Genomic DNA, 26,997 nt, shown 5'->3' on the forward strand with positions numbered 1-26,997 from the left:
TATAAATTTTACATATCTCTGAATTATAGTTTCCATGAAAGGAGTAGTTTTTGCAGCCAAGAGAGTACGCTCTAATTGGATATAGTAGCCGACGTGTCTGATGCTAAGAGATCGCATGAATAGACTGAACGATTACATCATTCTTTATTAATCATCTTTTTGAATATTTTTCCTTTTTAATTTTTGTGTCACTGAAATTAGGTAATACTGTATATTAACTAAAAACAAGCATGATCGAGCCTCTGAGCTTGGTGCCAGAGCCAGTATGTTTTTACTTGGGAGAGGGGGTTTCTTAGCCCAACAGACCACCATAATTTTAGTTTTTGTATATCCATCCTTTTGACCGGAGGTCTTGGGGACCATGGGCATTCACTGTTGTACGAAAATTAAACGTCTACTGCCATCCTTATGATTCTATTTATTGTGTAGCTACCAGTTTCTGCCCTTCAGTGCGCCATCTTCAGACCTTAGTTGATACTGAAGGTGTTATCACGATCCATATATACGCTGCATCACTGGCAAACATAAATGGTTTACGCAGACTATCTGTAACTGTGATGTCAGCACTCCAACCACCAAGTTGTGCTGACACCACAGTTATAGTTAGTCTGCGTAAACCATTTATGTTGGCCATTGATGCAGCGTATATATGGATCGTGATAACTCCTTCAGTATCAACTAAGGTCTGAAGATGGCGCACTGAAGCGCCGAAACTGGTAGCTACACAATAAATAAGATCATAAGGACGGCTGTAGGCGTTTGATTTTCTTACAACAATCATATAAGTTTTGATCGGTTTCGCTTAGTCAGTTAAAGCGAATGGCTGAATAATTTCTTAAAAGGGAAACTCCCCATCGCACCCTCCTCAGATTTAGTAGTAAAATAGCCCCGTGGATAGCCCGTCAAAAATGAACAAAGATCAACCATGACAACAGGAAGAAGGTGTACTGAACTGTGAAAAAAGAAGTAAAATCGAACCGGTGAACGATCGAAGCTCGAGATGTGCAACATCGAGCAAATTTAAATAGCCACCGCGCCATTGTTATGTGGTCCGATGTTGGAATATGAAGGGGGAGATCCGTGTTCAGATATCCCTCGTGCGCTGTCATCGACGTGACTGTTCGCTGTATTCAAATTTACGCGTGCCGCGGTGTACCGCCCGTTTGCAACAACGAGGTGCGAGGAAGGGATCTCCAAACGTGCGTACATCGTATTTGCTCTACTGAAGTGAAGTGGGACATAGCAGTTCCGTTTTGGAAGTTTTGACTCTTGAATTCCTTTTTTGTATTTCACACCCGTTTATTTGCTGTTTTCATTTCTGCGAGAGGTCTATGCGGCATCACGTCTGCCTTGGTTGTTCATCACATCTACCTACGACGATAATATATTCTTACCACATGTCTCATAATCTGTGTTCTAACCAATGTACAGTATGATAGTTGCCAAGACTAATAAATGAAAACAGACATGTCGATGAGGAGACGAAACATTCATAATCTTGTGGGGGGGGGGGGGGAGGGTCACTAGGGAGCTTTGGACACAGATGTCTCGTTTTCAGTCCAACACCGTGACAACACAGCCACTACGCCGTGGTTCTTGCAGTTCGCTCGATTTTACACATCTTGAGCTAGAACCGCTCACTGTTTCTATTTTGCTTCTTTTTTCACATTTTTACTTCTTCTTGTTCTCATGTTTGATTTGTGGTCAGTTTTTGACTGGGTATCCACTGGCCCACTTTACCACTTAATGTGAGGGCTGTGCGATGGAGAGTTTCCGTTGTTAGCAGACCAAAGTCCGAATCTTTCCCTAGCGCCTGCAGTGTGAATCAGCTCTAATGACCTATCGTCTACGGGCCGTATGCCACAGGACTGGCGCTCAGGTCCCCGTCCAGCTAGCCTGACATACATTGACCTTGGTCTCGTTAAACCACTAATATTACAGTAGTTCCAATTCTTGTACTCCGGAGTCTAAAGTGTTGTCACTGACGGCGGGACGTTCAATTTTAACCTTCCTTCTGCGAGAACCAGGACTGCTGTAAGCTCACTAGACAAAATATTGAAAATTCCTGGCGGATTAAAACTGTGTGACGGGCCTAGACTCGAACACAGGACCTTTGCCTTTCACGCACAAAAGCTCTACTAACTGAGTTACGGAAGCACAACTCTTGCCCCGGCCTCGCAACTTTACGTCCACCAGTACCGCATCTCCTACCTTCCAAACTTTACGGAAGTTCTCCTGCGAAACTTGAGGTACTACACGTCGTGGAAGAAAGGTTACTGCAGAGACATCCTGGGCAATGTTTCCAGAATGAGACTTTCACTCTGCAGTGAAGTATGTGCTGTTAAGAAATTTCGCAGAGGAGTTTCTGTGAAGTTTGGAAGGTAGGAGATGAGGTACTGGCGGAAGTAAGGATGTGAGACGCTGCCGTGAGCCGTGTTCGGATAGCTCAGTTGGTAGAGCACTTGCCCGCGAATGGTAAAGGTCCTGAGTTTGAGTCTCGGCTCGGCACAGATTTGGTCTGCCACGAAGTTTCATATCAGCACACAGTCCGTTGCAGAATGGAAAACGTCATTCTAGACAAAATATTAACCACCATTTTAAAAGAAAACATTGGCCAAGTTGGAACGCTGCAGAAGATGCAAAATTGGTACTAGGCGGTAGGAGAGTCTCCGTCGCTGCCGTAACTATTGCCAGTGAAGCGATTTATATCTGCCTGTGGATGCAGTAAGCTGGGTCAGCGTGGAGACGTGACAGACTGGCAGAAAGGAGCTGTAGTGTTTCCACGTGCTCATGGCCACAACGTGAATGAAGCGTCCCGATTCGTTGGTGCATCAAAGCGGACTGTTCAACGTGTGGTGTACCTCTCGCAGCCGTGTAACACGGCCTAAGAACTGTGGCCGCGAAAAGATCCCAACCGACAGGGATCAGAGATCGTGACACTTTGTCCATGAAAATCTGTTTCAAACTCGACAGGAAATGCTGCTTTCATTGAATGCAGTTCCGTCTCAACCGCATTCCGAGAGAACATTGTGAGAGGCAGCTGCATTCAGCGGACATTTGGAGTCGGCTATCTTGCGAAAGGCGATTGCTCACGGCAGCAGATAAAGGTAGCACGTCTTCAGTGGACCAAACAACACACAAAATGGACAGCAGCCGATTGGACGTTTGTAGTGGGTCCGACAAGACCCGACTTTGCCTCTTTTTAAATGTTGCGAGATGGTGAGTGGACCGACGGCCCTATGAGGCGTTCGACTCACACTGTATGGAATGCAGCCCGAACTCTGATGATTGGCGGGTTTTTCTTTTTTTGTACCGTGACCTGGCTCCAGTTTCACAGTGGACATGAAGCGGGAGCTAATCATCAATGAGTTGCTTCAGCTGGATATGACACACATGAAGAAAATTGCGGACGCTCTTTTCACGCAGATCCGAGACAGTTACCAGAGCCAGAAGCAGCGTTACGTGGTATGAAGGCGCAATCGTCTCCTGCGGGTGATTAATTATTTTTGTCATGTGCGCTTATTAATGTCTGCACAAAATCAGTTTACTTTGAGGAGAATCTGAGGAAAAGTTCAAGAAGCTGTTACAGATTGAGCAGTGCGCCCTTTTTATTCAGTTTAAAATTTCTGCGGGGACAGCCAAAGTAATATCCCTGCAAGGCACAAAAACAGTCAGAGTAGAGTTTGTTACCAAGAAGGCCGCACTAACATTTTTGTGGTTTTACAAAGCTTTGATCCTGTCCCGTCTTGATTAGGGAAATCTGACATCACTCGGCATCGCCTACAGCATTGCAGATGCTAGACCCGATACACCATTGTGGGATCTCACTCGCAACTGCTGCCTTTCGGGATAGCCCCGTGAACAACCTACTCCAAGAAGATGGGGTCCTTCCATCACAAATCAGGCGCCAATAACTGCCGCTCAGCTGTGTGATACACATTCGCTGCTCCCCTGATCATCTGAACAACAGCATCCTTTTTCCTCTTAGAACGATCTACCTCCCACAACAATGGTCAAGGATTGCAGTCTAGATCGCAGTTTGCATAGTGTGTCTCTGTTCTGAGCTCCAGTTTCTCCTAATGTCATCTCTTGTCATGGAGCAATCACATATACCCCCGTCGTGTTCACCCTGTGCTTGGATCTATCTCTGCGTATGCTTTAGTCTGATAGATTCTGTTCACACCATTGTTTTTGCCCTGTTTCTGGCTGTTATTGAAGCATCTTTCAGGTCGGAAGCGGTGTGCGGACTGCTCTACTGCAGACGGACGAACTGGTTTTGCATACACACATCCAAGGTACAGTGCACTATGCTCCCTACTGAACAGATGCAGTGTATTCAGTGCAGAATTGGTGGCCATCGCTCAAACCCTTAGTCACTTTCGTCCATGAACTGGCTAGACGTTCTTAATCAGCAGGGATTTTCTCTGTAGTCGCCAGGCTATCAACTAATGCTAACCTCGATAGCAATTGGTTCTGATTATCACGAAGTCCATTCCGACCTCCATCAAGCTGGACGGTTAGTCGTTTTTGTATGGACGCCAGGTCACGCTGGTATCCAAGAGAACGATCATGCTGACCAGTTGACCAAGCTGGCTGCCAGGTTGCTGAATTTGGAGATGGGGGCACCACAGCCGGACCTTTGTCGCCTTTACACTCTCAGTTGTTGGTGACTTGGAATATGAATTGGTGCGCTCTGGGTTCTTCAAACAAACTGCGAGCAATAAGTGGGATCACGACCATTTGGCAGGCTTCCTCTTCCCTCAGGGAATCTACCATTCTGTTGGCTTCGCAGTGGCCACGCTTGGCTGACCCATGGCTACATCGTACGACGTGAAGGTCTGCTCCACTGCCGGTGTGGTGCCTGCCTTATGGTGGCCCACATCTTTAAACTTGCTGACATGCTGCCTCTGGTGCTAGCGAATGACACCAGAGCAGCTGATGTTTTACACTTGAAGGCGGTTTCTACTTCTCTTTCTGAGGTAGGGCACATTAGCCTCATCCGCTTCAGAGATTAGAGGGGTGCCCCATCGCCCGCTCAGATCCTTGAGGCCTGTGGTCAGTGGTCCGACCTGGCTGCTGCTCTTCCCACGTTTTTGATTCTTGTTATTTTACATATGTCGTTAGTTTACTTTCTCGTAGTCGTTGTTTGTCTCGAGGTTTTTACCAATTTGCCCGTATTGCTAGTTTCCTTGTTGTAATGGGAGAGACAAAAAACCGATCAAATGCATAGGGTGTGTCTCGCATTGCATAACATGTTTTTGGGGATTTATAACATTACCTTTTTATTTATTTATGGAATCATTAATATATGTAGAGAAAGTGTAAAGCAGAGACTAGTTTCTGCGTTCTAAGATGCTGTTTGCATGTCTTTATATTTTATCTGTAAAAAAAAAAAAAAGACAATCTCTGTACTTGTGGCACGACAAGATTTACGTCACTTGATTCTGTATGTCTACATTCGTTAGTACTATTTTGTAAGAGTCGCTCATGTAAAGGCATTTTTTGAATAATTACTTAATTGCACAGAGATACTTTATTTAGTAGACATGTTTGAAGCACAGATTTTTACACATCCTCAACTAATCAGAACTGTAAGTTGTTGTTTCACAGGAGGCCGATTTCAACAGAACTGAAATCGCAATAGTTCAATGACTAAAAAATTTTAGCTTCATGTTGGCTCTTTCGTTGAACGTCTTCCCCAATGTGCGATTTGTATTGAAATTTGACGGGTAAAAAGACAATGAACAATGACGGAAGAAATTCAGAAAGGCGATGGGAGAAAGGGAAGTCATTTAAGAGTCTAATAAATACAATGAGAATCAGTCCCATCGCTATTGGAGTGGGCTCTCATGGCGTGGCAAAACATGTAAGCGAAATTTTTTAATTATTCGCATCTTTAAATTTCGCATAGCTGGAGAATTTTTCCTTTGACGCAATTTTACACTGACTTGAAAGCACATTTCAGCATCCAGCTGCTTTCTGGATGGAGAAACCCCCCATCTTCACTCCTCCCCTCCCCTCACTTCTACTTGGCGCCTATCTCCTGATTTTATTGATCTTCAGTTACACTCAATTCATCACGACTTGTGCCGGCCGGAGTGGCCGTGCGATTCTAGGCGCTAAAGTCTGGAACCGCGCGACCGCTACGGTCGCAGGTTCCAATCCTGCCTCGGGCATGGATTTGTATGATGTCCTTAGGTTAGTTTGGTTTAAGTAGTTCTAAGTTCTAGGGACTGATGACCTCTGAAGTTGAGTCCCATAGTGCTCAAAGCCATCACGACTTGTCTTCCGTGTCCTTCCTTTCTGAGGACTCTTCCCTGCTTGAGGCATGTAGAATGAAAGGACAGATTCTCATAGTTTGGTCCCTTTAATCCCCTATTTGCTGTTCCGCATTGTGGTAGTAGCCGTTGCCTAAGATCCGCCGGCGTTGAACTCCTTGCAGCTCACCGGATCTAGACTGGGCTGGCCATTCTGATACACCAGGACTCGGTACAAGTACCGCGGTACCAAACCCAAAATTTTATTTCTCTCCCAGGCTGGGAAAATCTGTGGTTGCGGCTGCCGACGAAACGCACGCGCTACGCGACGGCAGTGCAGCCCGGGTGAAGAGTGGTTGTTGTGCTGTGTTGCAGGCGGACGGTCGCACGCTGCGCGGCCGCTGCACGCAGAGCGGCGGCGGAGTGGGCCGCAACCTGGCGGACGCGCTGGCCCGCACGGGCCCGCCGCCGCTGCTCGTCTCCGCCGTCGGGGACGACCAGTTCGGACGCTTCCTGCTCGCCGAAACTCTCTCCCATGTTGTGAGTACAACTGATATTCCTCCTGTTTTTTATGTCTGGGATTAGCTATATGTAACTCGACGCTCAAATCGTGGATGAAACCCTGTAACAGAGGAAGATTTACATATTCCAAGAATTCCGGAAAGTGTTTGACACAGTGCCAGGTTGCAAATTGACAGATATGATGAGCAGCGATATGAGACTGTTCGTTGATGAAGCCGTAGTGTACTAGAAAGTATCGTCGTTGAGTGGCTCTAGTACGATACAGGATGACTTAGACACTATCTATTTCGTGTAATGAATGGCAGCTTGCTCTAAATGTAGGAAAATGCGAGCTAATGCAGATGAGTACGGAAAACAATCGTGTAATTTTCGAATACAGTATTAATGGTGTGCTGCTTTACACAGTCACGTCGGTTACGTACGTAGGAGTAACGTTGCAAAGTGATAAGAAATTGAACGAGCACCGAAGGACGTTACTAGGCAAGACGAACAGTCCATTTCGGTTTATTGGAACAATTCTAGGAAAGATGGAGGACACCACATATAGAACACGAGTGCGGCCCATTCTTGAGTACTACTCTAGTGTTTGTGGTCCCCATCAGGTCAGATTAAACGAAGACATCGAATCAGTTTCCTGTCACCGGTAGGTTCGATCACCACGCGAGTGTTGGGAGGTGCTTTGTGGACTCAGATGGGAATCACTGGAGGGAAGATGACATTCTTTCCGCGAAACAGTACCTGGAAGCTTATGTGTTGACTATCCGGTAAGCACTTTGTTTCAAAACGACACTGAAAAAGTTCGAGATACAAAAGGAAGACGTACGGAGGAATAAATTGAGGGCAACAACGTTTCTCCAGAAACTTCACCCAAACACTTGTTTACTCAGAACACCTATGCCTATAGGTTGTTTTCGCTTTCAGCACCAACAATGAGAGCATATTTTCCTAGAACACCTGACGTCATCTGAGACCCCAGTGGAGTCTCAGAATAACTAGGGTAACATGATATATAGAGCGAGTTAAGGTCATACTTTGTCAGTCGTTACAAATCAGGTGCCAAGTGTTAAATACTGGAACAAATCGAACACTTGCTCTTGTTTTTGTTTATTCTCGTTTAGCGGTAACTTGTATGACACTACGCATCTCTTCAAGCATTTACAGTGTTTCGTCGATTGCTGTACACAAATCGAGGAGCCCGTAAGGTAGTTGATGTAAGTGCAGTTTCCGAAATTGTGGAGTTGAATGCAGCACATCATGCGTACGAGTATCCTCTGTTGAGAGAATAAGAGAGGTAAGTTTTGAAGTCTAGCAGCTGCAAAGATCTAGTGGGATATAAACTGAAACGCCAAAGAAACTGGTAGGTATGCATATTCAAATACAGAGATATGTTAACAGGCAGAATACGGTGCTGCGCTCGGCAACGCCTATATAGGACAAGTGTCTGGCGCAATTGTTAGATCGATTACTACCGCTACGGTGGCAGGTTATCAAGATTTAAGTGAGTTTGAACGTGGTGTTACAGTCGGCTCATGAGCGGATGGTACGCAGCATCTCCGAGGTAGCGACGAAGTGGGGATTTTCCCGTACGACCATTTCACTTGCGTACCGTGAACATCAAGAATTTGTGAAAACATCACATCTCCGACATCGCTGCGGCTGGAAAAATATCTTGCAAGAACGGGACCAACAACGACTGAAGAGAATTGTTCAACGTGACAGAAGTGCAACCCTTCCACAGATTGTTACAGATTTCAGTGCTGGGCCATCAACAAGTGTCAGCGTGCCAACCATACAACGAAACATCATCGATATGGGCTTTCGAAGCCGAAGACCCACTCGTGTACGACTCGAAGCTTTATGCCTCGCCTGGGCTCGTCAACACCGACATTGGACTGTTGATGACTGGAAACACGTTGCCTGGTCGGAAGAGTTTCGTTTCAGATTGCATCGAGCGGATAGACGTGTACGGGTGTGGAGACAATCTCATAAATCCATGGACCCTGCATGTCAGCAGAGGGCTGTTCAAGCTGATAAAGGCACTATAATGATGTGGGACGTGTGCAGCTGGAGTGATATGGGACCCCTGATACGTCTAGGTGTGACTCTGACAGGTGACACGTACGTAAGCATCCTGTCTGATCACCTGCATCCATTCCTGGCCATTGTTCATTCCGGCGGACTTGGGCAATTTCAGCTGGACAATGCGACACCCCCTCCTCACGTCCAGAGTTGCTACAGAGTGGCTCCAGGTACACTCTTCCGAGTTTAAACACTTCCGCTGGCCACCAAACTCCCAAGAAAAGAACATCATTGAGTATATGCCGTATGCCTTGCAACGTGCTGTGGAGAAGAGATCTCCATCACACTCGTACTCCTACGGATTTACGGACAGCCCTGCAGGATTCATTGTGTCAGTTTCTCCAGCATCAGTTCCCTTCAGACATTAATCTAGTCGATATCACGTCGTGTTGCGACCGATCTGCGTGTTCGCCGGGTCCCGAGACGATATGAGTCAGGTGTAACAGTTTCTTTGGCTCTTCAGTGTATGAGTACTGGGTCTGGTTTCAACTGTAGTATGTCCATAATTAATGTTCCATTTTTAAAACACTGTGAAAGAGAGCCACTGCTCAGAATGAATTTGAACAGCATAATATTGACGCAGGGAGAACGTTATGGAATAAAAAAATAAAATAACTATAATTTGACCAATAGTTCGCAGTGTGAGCGTCATAATGTGCACACTAACAGACACTTGACACCCAGGTGTTCCTCAGTTTCCATTCGAGACGCCCAATATCCTGTCTCGGGTGAAGGATCGCGAGCTACTGGAGTAGCCATGCATAAGTTCCGGACACGCAAGGCTATGAAAAAAGGCATTGGTCCGATGTCGGCTAAAGATCTGGAGAAAATATGAAAATTCGAAAACTCAGGTTCTTTTGAAGTGCAGTGAGGCACAGTGAGTAAGGCAGTTGATCCGACGCCTGTGGAAGACGTGGCCACAGCATTGCAGGGGGCCGAGCGGTGTTGTGCAGACATGCAGTGCAGGGGAGTTCCCCGAACGTTGGACGTGACTGTCAGCAAGGTGCATAAAATTCTACGAAACATGCTGCACTGCTATTGGTACAAAATTACCCATCTTCAGTAGTTACTCCCTGTTGACTTACCAGAAGGATACACGTTCGCTCTGACATGTCTTTCTGGCACGAAAGTAGACAGTGAATGACCATGACAAATTCTGTGGCCAGATGGAGCCCATTTCCGTCTCCTGGGACATGTCAGTACGCAGAACTGCAGTATATGGACAACTGAAAATCCGCATGCATATCAACCAGTACCACTTCATTCCGCAGAGATGACGGTGTGATACAGGTTTATTGTATCGTTTATCGAAGACCCATATTTTTTCAAGAAAATGAGTCCCATGGGTCCTGTAACCAGTACAGTCAGTGGAAAAGGCTGTGAGAGTCTTTTGCACACCATCATTATTTCAACCTCCAACAGCGTGGATATGTGAACAGGATCGTTTTTATGCAAGATGGCGCTCCTCTACAAATTGCAAAGCCAGTTAGGAGGCTGCTGCAGAGGCCTCTCGGAAATGTTAGAATCATCAGCCATCCTTTCCGTACAGCCCGGCAGTCCAGATCGCCTGATCTTAATCCGTACGACTTCTGGTTTCGGAGTTACATGAAATATGTGTTCAGTGCTCCAATTACGAACGTAACTGAACTGATATCACGCATTGCACAACGCGTTCTAAACGTGACTCCAGACACACTCCGATCTGTTGTGGAACTGGATCTGCGTCCAGCCATTGTCGAAGTTGAGGCAAGTTATAGCTCTAGACAACCTCCCTCGAAACAACCTTAGTTGAAGATAACGCTACCGAGTCGCTGAACGTTGACGAAGTTTTTTAGGCTTTCGTATAGATAATCAAATGGTTCAAATGGCTCTGAGCACTATGGGACTTCACAGCTGTGGTCATCAGTCCCCTAGAACTTAGAACTACTTAAACCTAACTAACCTAAGGACATCACACACATCCATGCCCGAGGCAGGATTCGAACCTGCGACCGTAGCAGTCGCGCGGTTCCGGACTGCGCGCCTAGAACCGCGAGACCACCGCGGCTGGCTATAGATAATCAGTGTGTATGTAAACTGGAAACAGCATTACATGTCAGATTAACAGCAACCAAAGAAAGTGGCATCTTCTCAAATTTGCACTTCACTTTGACAAAACGTGGTAAAGATCACTTACTTCCATTGACTTCTAGGCGCCTAACTTTTTTTTCGTACTGTACTCCATTTGTTTTATTTTTATATTTGTTTCGTATCTTTTACAAAGATAGTCGAATTCTTAAGACCTCTATCCTCAATTTGGATCTCGATTAATTACCACAATGTCCAATGGTGAAGACGGCGTGTAAGTGCTACCTGATGTGAACTGATGATTGTTTTAATTATTATTTCGACGCGCATAGTATCACTTCGTGGGATTTTTGTCTTCAGCTCCTTTTCCCATGGATCCTCTATAATACTCGGGTTTTTAGGTATCAAAAACAGCGCAGATTTTGCAGACTGAGGTCGGGGCAATGTGCAAGCCATGGAACTGGTCCTCCTCTACCCATCCGTCACGGTAGATACCAGCCAGTGCGTCTCTAACACTGCAACTGAAATGTGGTATAGCTCAATCATGCGTAAACCATATGTTTCTTCTTATTGACAGGAGCACACCCTGTAATAGATCTTTAAGGTTGATCTGAATGAAGTCCCTGTAGACAGTTCCTAATATACGTGCTGGGAAATGTATGACCCTAATAGTCACTTAGTCACTTGTAATTTGTAAAGGGGCCACGATCCCTTACCCAGGGATAAATACATTTTGCCTCACGCAAGTCGATGGTAGGTAAAATGGATTGTGAAGAGCTTCGAGCGCTGAGTGAGTGAATGTTATGACAGTCTGGGCGTAGCCGACAGGAAGGGAGAGTATACCGTTGTCGGAATCGCGGGAGAAAGTATCCCGTAATGTATCGGCTGTGTGTGTCCACATCGCCGCGGGTTGACCACATTACCAAATCGTGACTAGTGACATTACTGACGGCAGCTCAAGAAGTTTGTGGAGTGTCGAAAATTCACGCACCCGCGCCGGCCACGCGTTGGATTGCAGTGAAGACTGAGTGTGCTAACTATTGTTATACAGTGTCACCAAATACCGAAGTCTGACATCTGTGTAGATTAACCGTAATTAGAAGTGTAAGACGAAAGTAGTGTCTGTCTCGGATTGCATCTACCACAATATCGCTCAAATAGTGTAAAATATCTTGACACTGATTATTGAAAAAAACCCTTTCCATTGTGTTTAACATTGTTGAACAGCAGAATTCTGATTAGAAACAGCTCCCAGGATAGCTAAAACCGAGTAGCACTTATCTATTAGGTCCCGGTCACATAGAAATTAGAACTGATGCTGCTATTCGCTTATTAACAATCGACGGAATTTAACCGGGAGTATTTCAAATCCTAGCTCACACATTAATCTTAAACTAATGCCTGTGCTGCAGCATGAGAGTTGCAATCGGCCCATATGTGTTGGTTGTGGAAATTGATTATGCCATCTCTTCCAAACGTTGCCTTGTCTGTGAACAAAATTGAACAGACAATGGACTGGCAATTTGTGCAACAACCCATCGGTAAAAGTTCTCCCGTGGTGCCTGATCGGCAGACGTGAGGTCGTGCACATGTTGAAAATGATACGGATACGTGAGTTGCTCGTGAAGTATCCTTCGAGCTCAACTTGAAGATGAACCACATACCAGGGCCATTCGTCTTGCGCTGTTGCCAGGTTCTTAGACACCCCGTAGAGCGTGCTCTTCCTAGCTACGCGTACGAGCAACATATGGTCTTCCTTGATCCATAGTTTGTGGTGCTACGAATCCTGTGTCGACAACACGGCGGTACACAGCACGAAGGTTGGATAACTCGGTTGTCCTCAGCATGGGAACGCCACCTGAATACAGCCGTGCGACTCGTGTCCCTTACCATCCGTGCGTCTGTATATAAAAGTAGCGTCTGCATGCTCACGAAATGAATGTATTGCCATGTTTGAACGGAGTCCTTACAGTTAACTCACTGCCTGTAAGACATATACACAATGGAGACTTTGAAGACGGACGAACGACAAATATAGAAAAGGTCTCCCTGCCAACACAACGCCATCTACGTTACAATGAGTCGAACGGGTGCCTAGAAAAGTATTAGTGTTGTTGTTGTTGTACCTGTAAAGTCGTTGAGCGTCACCTTTCATTAATAACTCGGAAACGAAGAATTTTCGGACATACGTTTTTATTAACCTTTTCTGATTGTTTTGGACCCATTTCCGAAAGTCTGGAAAAGTATTTTTGTTTCACCTTGTATATGCAGAGTGTCTCCCCTAAGAGTCGTCAGGCACATTTCCCCTCGTGTTTCAGCGTATATTTCCGATTTCTTGTTCGTGTTGTGTATCCGGAATGAGCCGAACAATTAATTTCCTGCTTGTTACGTCTTTCATGCGACGCCCAGTGCCGACAGATAGCGTCTGTTTGTTTTCCAATACAAACAAAATTATTTTTAAATCGGCATTTTACCAGTCCCTTCGAAAGTGTTCCCAAATTAGTCTAGTGCGATATTTGTTTTATCGATGTGTATTAATAAGGACAGGAAAACAGGAAGACTAAACAGCAACCCAGCAGTGACTCAGTAGCGCTGCGTGGTTGGCGGTAGCACTCAGCGCGGGCCGGGGCAGCGGTGCCGCTGCTGGAGTACCGACTGTCCCTGGAGTTTTACTGTCTCTATTTATACATATTGATATAAAGAATATCGGACTCGACTACTCTCTAACAGCTCTGTCGAATGGCCACATAAAATGCTGCTTTAAAAGTCATTTTGTTTGTAAAACGATTCAAACGACGGCTGCGAGTCTGATGAGCACACACATATGTCACTTTCAGAAAGCGTCGCAGGGAACGGTACGAAGCCTCGCCCGTGTATCGCTTCCACCAGCAAGACGGCTCCTCACATGGTTGATGTACAGGATGTTTCACAATTCATGTTACACCCTTCTAGAGACTGTAGAGAGGACTAAGTATATCAAGTTTTTCAAAGGAACGCATGTCCGGAAACGGTTCGTTTGCGTGTTACAAGGAAAACAAAAGCTAATCAGTCGCACAGTAGATGGGCCTCACGTAGTTCGCCTTTTACGGTAGGCTACCCTCGTGATGTCCTCTGTTTCCATATGTCATGTTTTCATGCTTCCTGGTGATGCGTCAGTTGACATTACCTTCTGCAGTAACAGAATCCCTGAGTACACGTTAGCAGAATATCGACATGTTCTCAATTTACGGTGAAACTCCCCGTAGTGGAAGAGCAGCTCAATGTCTGTACCACGAGTACTTTCAAAACTATGTTACTCCATCTCATCCCATGCTTGCCGGAGTAGAACGGCTGCGGGAAAGTGCAAAATTCACAAGCGATAGAGAAAACTGTGGGGCACCAAGAAGGCGACGCACAGTCGTACTGGAAGAAGAGGTGCTCACAAGGCTGAACAGAATCCATCGACGAGTACTCGAGCCATTGCACGTGACTTGTACGTCTCTCACTCGTTTGTCTGGCGTGTTCTGCATGAAAAGTAACTCCATCAATATCACCGTCAGAAGGTACACGCCGTGCTCCCGGCGGATTTTGTGCTGCTTCTCAGTTTCTGTACTTGGTTTTTAGCCCGTTGTGTAGATTTTCCTCGGTTTCCAGTCAGCATTTGGTTCGACGACAAAGCGCATTTCAATAGGGAATGTGTTTTGAACACTCGAAATAACCAAATTTCTGGTCAAGAAAACCATGGTGATTTCGTCACACCTTCGGCATCAGTGACTGGGCAGGTATCTGTGATGGTCGTTTGACTCGGCTGTGCATCCCTCCTCCCTCCCCACTTAACAATTACCAGGTACTTAATATTCCTGCAACAAGTGCCGGCAGAGTTGTTGGAAGATGTGCCACTGTACGTCCAGCACAAATTGCGGTTCCAGCATGATAGCGCTGCAGTACATTTTCCAGTTCGCGTCTGAAACTGAAGTAGTCTACGTTGACAGGTGGATCGTTCGAGGTGGACCACAAGCTTGGCCGCCAAGACCGCAGATTTAACCAGTTGGATCTTTTTCTTGTGGTGGCCACATGAAGACTTGTTTACCAGACTCCTGTCCAGTCCGAGGAAGATCTGGTTGCATCGATCATGGCTGTGGCAGAAGTGATTAAGCACACACCGCGCATGTTAGAGTTTATGCGAACTTACTGCGCAGATATACGTGTGCACCGAACTGGGTGATCGTCATATCAAACAGCTGTTCTAATATCACAGTAAAAAGGAGCGAAATCTGTACGTATTGTTTTCCTTATAACATGCAAATTAACGGTTTCCAGACATAAGTGGAGAGGGAAAACCTGATCCACCAAGTCCTTTCTACAGCATCTAGAAGTGTGAAACATGAATTGTGAAACATACTGTACTGCGTCTCTGACTAGTGGGAAACAAAATTCTTCAGCAGGCCGCTACTATTTCTTTTCTTTTAACATTCGGCGGTGAGTGAGACATTTTGCACATAATACCTATTAAACAACATATACGAAAGAACAGGATGTCGGCAGGGATCATGAAATACATAGTGATTTGACCTGCAATGCCAGATTCCGTCCGTTGCTGTGCAAGTAGCTCTCGTTCAAAGTGCCTGGTCGTTACTCTTTGAATCAGAGTTCGGTTCCGCCATAGGGCTATTTTTTGTCCCCGTCGTGTAGGTGGCAACGGCCTTTGTGATACTTGTCTTGTCTAGATGACTACAACACTGACGCATATTATCTGTAGTCCTTCAGAGAACAGTTGTAGTACGAGCTAACAAAAACTCACTAGCTAAGAAAACTCACAAAATTTTAAACGAAATTCATCCAAGTTATTTTAAGGGGCATCCGTTTCATAAGCGCGAAATATTATTAATAATAACATTTATCTGTTATCCTGTTACCTTCTCCCAAGCTTCTCTGTTCAGGGCGTCCTCCGCAGCCTACACTGCGATGTTTCATTACTTTGTTCATGCGTTCTTTCAGGAACGATGTGATATGCCGCGTTTACGACTGTCAGGTGGTGGCTTGCGTCGACCAGTGTAAGTTCATGTGACATTTTATTTTGGCCCACAAATTCCCAGTGACGTTAAAGCCAGGCGCTGGAACAAGCCAGTCGGTGAGGTCGACGTCAGACTTTTTCAAAGTTCATTGCTGAACGATTCGACTCGTGCGAACCGGTGAGTGGTCCTGAATGAACTGGATCACTTCATTGGGGTAGCGCATCCTACTCGACACCACAGCACGATATGCAGATAATGATCCGCGGCGAGATGATCATAAGTTCGATGAAGTGTTCCTGCCCCATTTGATGACATCCACCCCCAGCACGAGACACTGATGCGGCCAACACGCGAACGTGGCGCCATTCTCTCTGGATCGTAACGTGCAGTCTGTGAACTGCAGATCACCACCGGACCCTCATTCACTAAGTTAAATATTGACTCATCTGAAAAGATGTAGTGCCAGTCACGATCTACGTTCAGTGCAGCGAAGACAAGCCTGTAAAGTTTGCGCCGCCCGTGTTGGCCGACCGGTTCTAGGCGCTACAGTCTGGAACCGCGCGACCGCTACGGTCGCAGGTTCGAATCCTGCCTCGGGCATGGATGTGTGTGATGTCCTTAGGTTAGTTAGGTTTAAGTAGTTCTAAGTTCTAGGGGACTGATGACCTCAGCAGTTAAGTCCCATAGTGTTCAGATCCATTTGAATTATTTGTAAAGTTTGTGATCATCAGAGGGCAGGGGGCGGGGAGGGGGGAGTCCTACTGTAAGTCGGCACAGCGTTTCATCTAGTGCGGCATACCTCGGCTACATTAGTTTTACGCTTTCAACATACATGGAGATGAAAAGTCATGGGATAGGGATATTCACATACACAGCTGGCGATGCACAAGGTATAAAAGGGCATGCGTAGGCGGAGCAGTAATTTGTGCTCAGGTGATTCATGTGAAAAGGTTACCGACGTGATTATGGCCGCACGACGGGAATTAACAGAGACTATGAGCGCGTAACTGTAGTTGGGGCAAGATGCATGGGTCATTTCATTTCCGAAATAGTTAGGAAATTTAGTACTCAGAGATACAGTGTCAAGAGTGTGCTGAGCATACCGAATTTCAGGCGTTACCTCTCGCCACAGATAACGGATTGGCTTACGACCTTCACTTCACGATCGAGAGCAGCTACGTTTGCGTAGAGTTGTCAGTGCTAACAGGCAAGCAACAATGTGTGAAATAACCACAGAAATGAATTTAGGACGAACGACGATCGTATAAGTTAGAATAGTGCGGCGAAATTTGATGTTAATGGACTATGGAAGCAGACGACCGATGCGAGTGCCTTTGCTAACTGCACGACATCGCCTGCAGCGCCTCTCTAGGGCTCATTGCCATATCGGTTGGACCATAGGCGACTGAGAAAACGTTGCCTGGTCAGATGAGTCCAGATTCCAGCTGGTGACAGCTTATGGTAGGGTTAGTGTGTGCCGCAGACCCCATGAAGCCATGAAACCAAGTCGTCCACAAGGCTCTGTGCAAGTTGTTGGTGACTCCATAATAATGTGGACGGAGTTACATCGATCATACTGCGTCCTCTGTCCAATTGAATCAGCTGAGACCACTTGCAAGCCATTCTTGGACTTCATGTTCCCAAACGACGATGGAATTTTTATGGATGAGAATGCGCCATGTCACCGGGCCACAATTGTTCGATTGGTATGAAGAACATTCTGGACAATACGAGCGAATGATTTGGCCACCCAGATCGCACGACATGAATCCGATCGAACATTTATGGGACATAACCGGCAGGTCAGTTCGTGCACAAAATCCTGCACCGGCAACACTTTCGCAGTTATATAGCTTGGAGCATGGCTTAATATTTCTGCAGGGGACTTCCAACGACTTGTGTCCATGCCACGTTGAGCTGCAGCACTGCGCCGGGCTAAAGGAGGTCCGAAATGGTATTTGAAGGTATCCCATGAGTTTTGTCGCACCAGTGTGCCAAACAGACAACACAGTGTAAGAAAAGCAAATGGTATGCGGGAACGCGAGTCCTTTATCACTGCAGTGGAACTCCACAGCATTAAACCTTCCAATGCTGTTACACTGCTACCCCGTAACTGCACAGATTCGCTTTTTTTTTTTTTTCAAACAGATGAAAGTGTTATAATGGATGTATAAAACAATGTGGTGTAATTATACGCAGACAAAAAATCCAAAAGGTCTGTAAGCAAAATCATTACGATATGAAGGGAACAAACACACGTTGCTGTTGCCAGCGTGTATATTGCATTACCACTGGTGCGAGCTGTAAGCAACCGAAGGAATGCGAATAGTTTGGTTTCGTCGACTGTACGTAATTATCTTCCATGTAACTCTGGATTTGGAGCTATCGATAAGTCTCCTCCTCCTCCTCCTCCTCCTCCTCCTCCTCCTCCTCCTCCTCTAGAAGTCTCAAAACACTTTTATTTAAATGGACTCGCAACCACTTTATTTAATAAATAACATTTATTTTCTTCACATGAATGTAAAATAAATTCGTCTAACTTACGGAAGACATTATGCAATCTACATAGTTCTCGGTCTGTAGCTTTTCAGTTGCAAAAACAAAAACAGAGCATCACCACTAACTTCTCACATTCTTAACAAACCAGCGACCAGGTTCCGCACTGCGTTATGCTGTCCGCTTCTCGACCTCAAACCAGGTAAAATCGCTCCGCTCAAGCAAATTTTAAAATATTCGCGCTGTTAGTTCGCGATTACACATTACAGTATGTAAGCCGCTGTATTTGGCCTTCGATCCTACAGTAATTTCTTGTTTGTGGAACGAATCTTTCTCGAGTCTAACACCACTGTTGGCGAAACACCTCCTGAATAATAATGCTCACGTGGCAAATTCCGTTCCAAAAAAGTGTATTTGTTTTTTACGCCGCACCCATAAAAGTTAGACGCCCCAAAGAGCCGACGAAGCCTGAAATGTTTCGTATAATCTGAGTTGATACTACGTGAGCAATTACTAGATGTGCGTAATAGTATAAAAAGGAGACGAAAATAACGCGGTAACAATTTGAAAACAGCTACACTAAATTTGGTTTTACCGATGTTACTAGTCTTACGCCATAACATAGTGTTAGGTTTCCTCAACTGAAGACCGATGTCAAACTAATTGCGAGCAGAAGACAGTGAGGCAAGGTTGTCTGAAATGGGACCACATCTTTGAGCAAACCCAAGCTATGCAGAGGTGTACTGGAATTGCGAAATACATTACAGACATACCACGACAAGAGAAGAGTTCGAAACTCAGCCAACAAAAAGTAAACAATTCACCAACTACGACACAAGAGCCGGCTCCGCAACCTACTAAACCGAAATCTGCAGAGAACCTACTTAAGGGTATGAATACGGGAGTTTCAAGAAATAGGATATTCTCTGCTTTTCCGTTATTACCAGTTATGCATCATGGCCATTAAATTTTCAGCAACATAAACATCAACCACGAACGGCCCTCCTAGTTAAAGATCCACGTTGTTTAACAATGCTGCAATAGCAGCTGGTACATGCCAATGCGTAAACCTCAGTTTCACCCAGTAATAAGAGGAATGAAGCACGTAAATGAAGCGTGATAACATAAGTTATACAGGGTATTTCCAAATTAAATGTAAAAAAAAAATGACAGGGTTTGTAGAGCGTCGGCGCTAGGCGTCATTTAACGGCGTCGCATGCCACCAGGAAGGTAGGCATACAAAAAAAATGGTTCAAATGGCTCTGAGCACTATGGGACCTACCATGTGAGGTCATCAGTCCCCTAGAACTTAGAACTACTTAAACCTAACTAACCTAAGGACATCACACACATCCATGCCCGAGGCAGGATTCGAACCTGCGACCGTAGCAGTCGCGCGGTTCCGGACTGAAGCGCCTAGAAACGCTCGGCCACCGCGGCCGGCAGGCATACAACACGGCACCAGAATCGAAATAGTAGCAGATTTTATGGGCGGGATGACACCACGGCGTTTCTTCCAGCATTTGCCGGGACACGAACACGTTTCATTTGCCAGAGCAAATGCTGTGTGATAAGATATCGCACAGTAGGCGGCGCCTGTACACACTGCAGAATCTGGTTCGCCCTGTGTCAGTGTGTCAAGAAACGCGGGGATACTCTTGAGTCTTATACTGTGCGGGTTGGCGGGAAGTGGAGCGCTCTTTTTTTGGAGGAAAGGAGAAACATGCACTGTTCTTACGGGGCGGTGGATGGAAATGCTCTCTCTGCGCAGTGGTTGTACGTTCAGCGATTTTCAAATCGTAGAGCGCCAAATCCACGCACGTTCACCGCCATCCACAAGTCACCAAGAGCAACAAATGCACTTGAGGGAAGTTGTCCACTGACAAGTTATCATAAACATTTTGTTATGTAGGTAAGAAGATCGAAGGGGCATGGTCGCCAATGAATAGTGCATACACCAGAGTCTGAAGAAGAAGCACTTCTGCAAAACACGCCCTGAACAAGCACGTGAAGTGTTGCACGAGAAATGGGTGTAAGCCATTCCACGGTTGGCGTGTGTGGAATGAAGTTTACTTGCACCCTTACCGCCTACAGGCAGTTCGAGCTCTTAACCCGTATCATGTTCCGTGTCACGTTGACTTCTGCCCTTTTCTTTTTGCGCCTGAATTCCCACACTTTGTAGTTTTTGCATACAAGGCATCCTTTACGGGTAAAGGTCTGTTAAACAGACACAATCAACATGTGGGGGCAGGGGAAAATCTGCACGCCGCACTTGCTCATGGTCACCAAGAGCGCTTCGCCGTCAACGTTTGGGCTGGTTTGGTAGGCGATAATCTGTTCGGCTTATACATTCTCCTCTAACGACTAAATGCCAACAGATTCTTAATTTTCTTAAGGAAAACACTGCCAGAGTTATTGAAACATATCACACTGAACATGCACCAGAGCATGTGGTACCAACATGATGGCGCATCGGCGCACTCCGCTCATGCGGTATGAAGTTATTTGGATGAGACCTTTGGTGCGAACTGGATAGGGCGCGGTAACTTAAAAATTTTACATCGGGAAAACAAAGGCCAATGTTAAATATCCTAAAAGAGGTAAAACTATGCGATCCATCAAGCGCCTTCCCTATCGTACCCTACATGGACAAACTGAATTAAGGCACCGTAGCATCTTGGCAGATTTTGAGCGTCTCGGTAAAAGTTTTCATATGCTCTGTTCTTCGTTTTTCCCCCTTAGCCTTTCCCACTTTCTCTCTGCTTCTCTTAATGCGTTATACGGTCCTCGGTGTTTAGATTTCTTACGTGCCATGCTTTCAAGAACATTTTAAATAAGTTAAAAATTGTATATTCTAAGGTCATTAGATCTTTCTGAATCGTGAAATAGCATTGGTTTTGGAAATAATTTTATAATTTATGAAATAGATTTTAAGGCTGAGGATATTGATATTAATTTCAGCTAGATCTATTTTTCTTTCCGTAATGTATGTCTCTAGTGGTGGTAATTTCAGTAATTAAACTCCTTTAGTTGATGTTTTTCTCAGGTTAACACCACTGAATAGGTGTTATTAGCGATACGTTTTAATACAGATTAAATGTCACTGTTATATTTTTCATATAACTTTCAAGATATTGTATTCGGACATCCTAACTTTACCTGTTTCATCTGCGCATGCCCGAGCCCTCAGCAGGTTAGCTGTTCACTTTCGCGGTGTCGGTATCTTCCAGTACGCGGTCACGTCCTGTGTTCCGAGAATACGCATATCCTGGAGATGTATGTGTTTCTTTTATGTGTTTCCTTTTCTGTTAATAATCCACTTCCTTGACATACACCATCCAGTTTATGGGCTATTGGGTCAATTCGCTGTAAGCTCCCTCGCTCTTCTTTAAAGTAAACGCTCATTAGGTCTTTATATGGTTTTCTTAACGTACTTCGGCCGGGAAGTAATTTGTTTAGGCTCTACAGACCATTTTGGACTTGGATCCCTACATATGGCTGATTTTGATTCATTGACGTTACGCCATGTAGCGGTTTATTAGTTTGGCCAGACAACGAATGTTGGGTTCCATGTTCTGTACTTTAGCTCTTATGATTTAGTTACACGAGCACAATTTTCTCTATTTCATATGTTCTTTATAAATTCTTTAAATTTTTTCATATTAGTGGATATTTTAAAGTCAGTTACTATTTCATGATTCATTGTTGTGCACACAACTCCTAAGTTTGTCGTCTTCAGTGCCAGGAAACCGGTTGTGATCTCATAATAAAAAGATTAAATACAGCTGAAGCGGCACTTCAGTCCCCAATATGTTTATTTTAAAGTAATCACTGAAGGAAACTGTGCTACTAGTAGCTATGACGTGGAAAATGATAGCTTGTAATTAATATTTTAGTTTCCCTTAGGATAAACAAAGATTACAAAGACTGTAGCAGAAACTAGAAACGAACGAATTTCCTCCCTAAAAACATCTCGAAGGATGATAAACAGCTAATTTGCTACAATTCATCGCTGAAAATTGATTCTTTCGGGCCGCTTTCTAGGAAATGATTACAAATGCCACTACCGCATAATTTAATAAAACAGATACTCGGCAATACGATAAAGTGTAGCACAAAACTTCAAAAATAGGATTGGCTATTCCTCCTCATCCCAAAGCAAAAAATTACATCTGAACGATAACTGGATACCCAGATACCACCATTACTGAAGGGCATCCACAGTTCAGATTCACGTTACCTTGAAACTCCGTTTCTATTGCACAACCTTCTGCAGGTTTTCCTACACATTTACTATTGTAAGTAGCCTAACAAAAATAAATCATAATTGAGAAATATTAGTAAATTCAGATATATTGATGAAAAAATGTACAACAGAAATTAAATGTATCATTGCTGTAAACATAATCGTACTTTCCAAACAAATTGAAAGTAAACAAAATCTGCATCTTGCCGTTCGTGACAGCTACTGTAGAGCCAGAGGCTTACTCTTGTGGTATATTTTTGTTCTCGTGAATGTGATTTGTAATAATGGTTCAGTTGAGTGGGATCAAGATTTTCGTCTTTATTGCTTATTTATTTATTTCTGACCTGTTAATTTTCGTTTGTAGCGCGATTCCAATTTTTTTATCTTTGCTTTCGGTTTATTCTGCTGGAATGTGGTGGTAGTTTTCCGATTAAGGTTTTTTTTTAGGGGAGGTCTGGCATCCCTGTCTTCGTTTTTAGCTATGTAATTCAAGCTTTAGTCTAGCGGAAATCGTCTGTGCAATTGTTCGCATGTGTGGTTTTTTGTGGTATGTCTGGTATTTCTGTTTTCGTTGGAACTATGTAAGTCAACCGAAAAATTCGATTTCAGTCTTGCGATTCATGTATTTCTTTGTTCGGTGTGTTCTGGAGAAATTCGTGTGTTTAATTTTTTGATTATCTTGTTGTTTTGTTGGAGGGCGGGGGGGGGGGTGTCATCGCAGTCTTCGCTTCCGATTTTGTTTTCTACATTATTTCGTTCCGTTTATTCTAAAAGAATTAATGTGCTCGAATTTTCGAGATTTTTGGTTGCCCTGGAATTACCTTGGCTTTATTAGCTTCTGTTAATTTGTCTTCCTCCCCCCCTCCCCAAAAAAACACTTACTCACGCAGTTGTCCCATAATTTCAGTTTATTATCTGACTGAAATATTCCGCGTGTTTTTTTATGTTTGTTTTCAACCGTAAATACCTATATTGTGGTCGCCGTTTTGAATGCCCTGCTACTAAATGTTGTCTGTAGTTGTCTTAGTAACTCGTGAAAACTATGCTCTTTACTTCAAATTTGACGCCATCGGACAGAATCAGACTTTGCTCTATTCCCGACCTTGAATAATACGACCATCCCAAGTGTGTAACCCGACACCGGAAGTCTTTGCCAGTGACCTTGGGCTAAGATCGTCATCTTGGCTTGAACTCTCCATATTTGCCTATTGTCCCTTAAAATCGCGCCCCTTTACATCTTGTTTTGAGGTAAGTGTCTATTTAAATCAAAAACCGGCAATACTACCTTACTATCGACAACTAGAACTTTCTGAAGAGACCTGTAACTTCAGTTAATCGGATAATGTTGAGACGTGCGTATTTCCTCTTTCCATGCTCACCATTTAGGATCAGAGTGAGACTCTCCCAGTTGCAATGAACATCGAGAAGACGACGGGGATCCAAACCACTTCATATTGCTGTGTTCTAAATACGCTTGTGCAATACTGAAATATTAATCATATGGAATGGTTTTATTATTTTCAGCAAAAGCCTATAAAATTAAATTTAAAAAATATGCAACGGTACTCGTAATTAAATATACAAATGCGAAAGACTCATGGAAACACCAAATTCTCAGATTTTGTTAGAGTATTCTTTGACTGTTGAGAACAATAATTATTCCGTGGTGAGCAGATGGGACATAATATCGTAGCCATTGTAGAGAGAGTCGGGACTGCATTGGAATTAAACAGAACTATTGCAACCAAACAAAAGTATATTACGTTATTTAACATTCAACAGTAATAAGTGAAGTACTAAACTCACAAGAAGAACAGGCAGACGAGCGACTGTCCAACATCCCGACGGATGCCAGGTAAATTAATGTCCTTGTTATTTTATCAATTTACGGACAATTCTGCATCGTACTGTTTAGTTGAACGGTTTCATTATACTCAACGTCTGACAAAAGAATTCGTCCGCTTTTTATTCAAGAGCGAATTTATTAAGCTACCTTTTTTAATCCATTGTAGCCTCTGTAGTATACTGTACAGATTTCCAGGTAATTTCCAAGAATGATTGCCTATGAAGTCGCGGTGTATAAGCGATACATATCGAACGTGCGATCGTAAATCGATCATGCAACTCTGGTGGCGGGCGTTATGAGTACGTTTACTGTGTTCACTACAGCAATGACAAAAGAAAAGCGTTACAAAAATACTTGTAATTGTGAAGGAGACGACTTACCTTACTCGTCATCGGTGTTGTCATGCTAAAATCCATTATGGTGATCTGGATAGATAATTTTGAAGAGTCGAACCATCTATTCTGCCTGATACTCGTTCGTTTTCTCCACTGTTCACAATGAAATTGTAACGGTATTTCAGCATCGAAACTGTTCTGACGAAGTGTTACACACTTCGCACCGCCAGTGTCTACACAGTCCCTTTTTTCCTTGTCCAGTAGTACTCCATATTTGCGACAAAAGTCAAACAATTTTATATGCTGAATAAACAAGGAATGAGATTTATCCATGTGAGAGAATCCGCCAAAGAAACATCAAGAACAACAGACGTCCCACTCACTAACGACGTAAATCGTCTGGGTTTCCCTAGAAACTCACAAATGATTCGCGGAGGTACGTAATTTAGAGCAGCTACGGGAACAACGGGAAACAGATAACAATGACGGTCACAAATAACTGATCACAACCCCCGCCACCGGAATCGCATGATCGATTTACGATCGCACGTTCGGTACGTATCGTTTGGACGTGACTTCGATAGGCAATCATTCGTAGAAATTACAAGAGTTCCAGAATGAATCTTCACCCTATAGCGGAGCGTGAGCTTATTTTAAACTTCCTGGCAGGTTAGAACTGTGTGCCAGATAGGGATTCAAATCCTAGTACCTACCTTAGCCTTCCGAGGGTAAGTTGTATAGGGACTGAGCCATCCAATCCTGGTTCAAGACTGGACGTAAGTCGTGTTTGGGTAATTCAGTCGGTATAGCACATCCTTTACAAAGGCAAAGGTCCCAAGTTCGAGTCCCGGCCCGGTACACTGTACAAGTTGTAGTTGATAATTGGCCTCGTGTACTCTATCCGTGATAACTTCACATCCAAAGGCATATTTCAGGCAACAGTGTCAAAGATTTTCTGTAGCTACAAATATTATTGCTTTTCCTATTAATATAGGTTGTGGGGTCAGCATTGCTTCGCGCATCTATTTTTCACCGTTACCCAACTGATCTCTCTGCATCTCCCCCCTCCTCCTCCTCCTCCTCCTCCTCCTCCTCCTCCTCCTCCTCTCATTCCGCCTGCTGTCAGTCATTCCATCCTTCAGTAGGTAATTCATGTTAATATTTTACAATCATGACTTACTAAATTGATGAATTATAAGGGGCTAATTTGAGGGCGTTGCTGCAGCGTGTATGCAAAGGAGTGCGACTCTGATGCCCATACATAAGCACCGACATGGAGGCAAGAAATTAGTGTGACGTTCATGTCTCTTCGGTGTGTGTGCATTAAATACGGAAACGTAAACTATGGCGTCGTTGTTAGCAAATGGGGTCCAAACAGGACCATGTTCTGTCACACTTTTCTCGGCATCAGGACAGACACCGGTAGGCATCCATCGGAGAATGAATGTCTGTCAAAAACCACCATCCTGGAAAATTCTGACAGTGATACTGCTACACCATAACGCACGTCCCCATATAGCAAACGACAAACGCAGAAGCTGCGCCAACTCGAATGGGGAATACTCGATCATCCACCCTATATCTGTCCCCATGCGATTGTCACGCTTTTGGTGCCTTAAAAAAGCCTTGAAGGGTCGAAGATTCCTTTGGGACAAAGACGTGCAGCAGACAGTTCCGTACTTCTACACGCAGCAGGCAGCAGGACACACTGTTGAGCTAAACTGGTATCTTCAACCTGGTGCTTCGGTGGGATGATTGCCTTAGTGTTCACGGCGATTTTTCCTGATTGGCATATCGATTCCGGACTGTGCAAACTTCGAACGAAAACTTTCTGATCGCCCCCTTACAATAGTACATCTATTAGCAATTGCCGTCTTTGTTACTGACATAATTACGTAAGTTAGTTCTTCAAGAATGTAAGGACAACTGATCTAAACAGCATAATATTACAATTTAAGAGTTTTTTTGGGTGGAGGAGAGGAGGGAAGGAGAATGAGAACGAGGTGCAAAATAAAAAACTCATGTATGATAGTAAAATATCTAAAACCAGACTTCTACGACGAACATTTCAAACTGAATCATTGTTCATCATATGCTTAAGCAAATATATGGCTGCCAGTGTTGCTACCCGTCACACGATCACAACGAAATTCAC

At 44.4% G+C, this 26,997-nt stretch overlaps 1 protein-coding gene across 1 annotated transcript in view; it reads left to right on the forward strand.

Annotated features, from left to right (window-relative positions):
- The first annotated feature begins 230 nt into the window (after nucleotides 1-230).
- LOC126154419 (uncharacterized) overlaps nucleotides 231-26,997 on the forward strand; it is a 273,459-nt gene continuing 246,692 nt past the window's right edge. The window contains exons 1-2 of the mRNA XM_049916135.1: nucleotides 231-263; nucleotides 6,633-6,797. Coding sequence (XP_049772092.1) covers nucleotides 231-263; nucleotides 6,633-6,797 — 198 coding nt within the window. The remainder of the gene's footprint in view (nucleotides 264-6,632; nucleotides 6,798-26,997) is intronic.

Source organism: Schistocerca cancellata, chromosome 2 (genome assembly GCF_023864275.1).
Source record: "Schistocerca cancellata isolate TAMUIC-IGC-003103 chromosome 2, iqSchCanc2.1, whole genome shotgun sequence".
Lineage (NCBI taxonomy): Eukaryota > Metazoa > Arthropoda > Insecta > Orthoptera > Acrididae > Schistocerca > Schistocerca cancellata.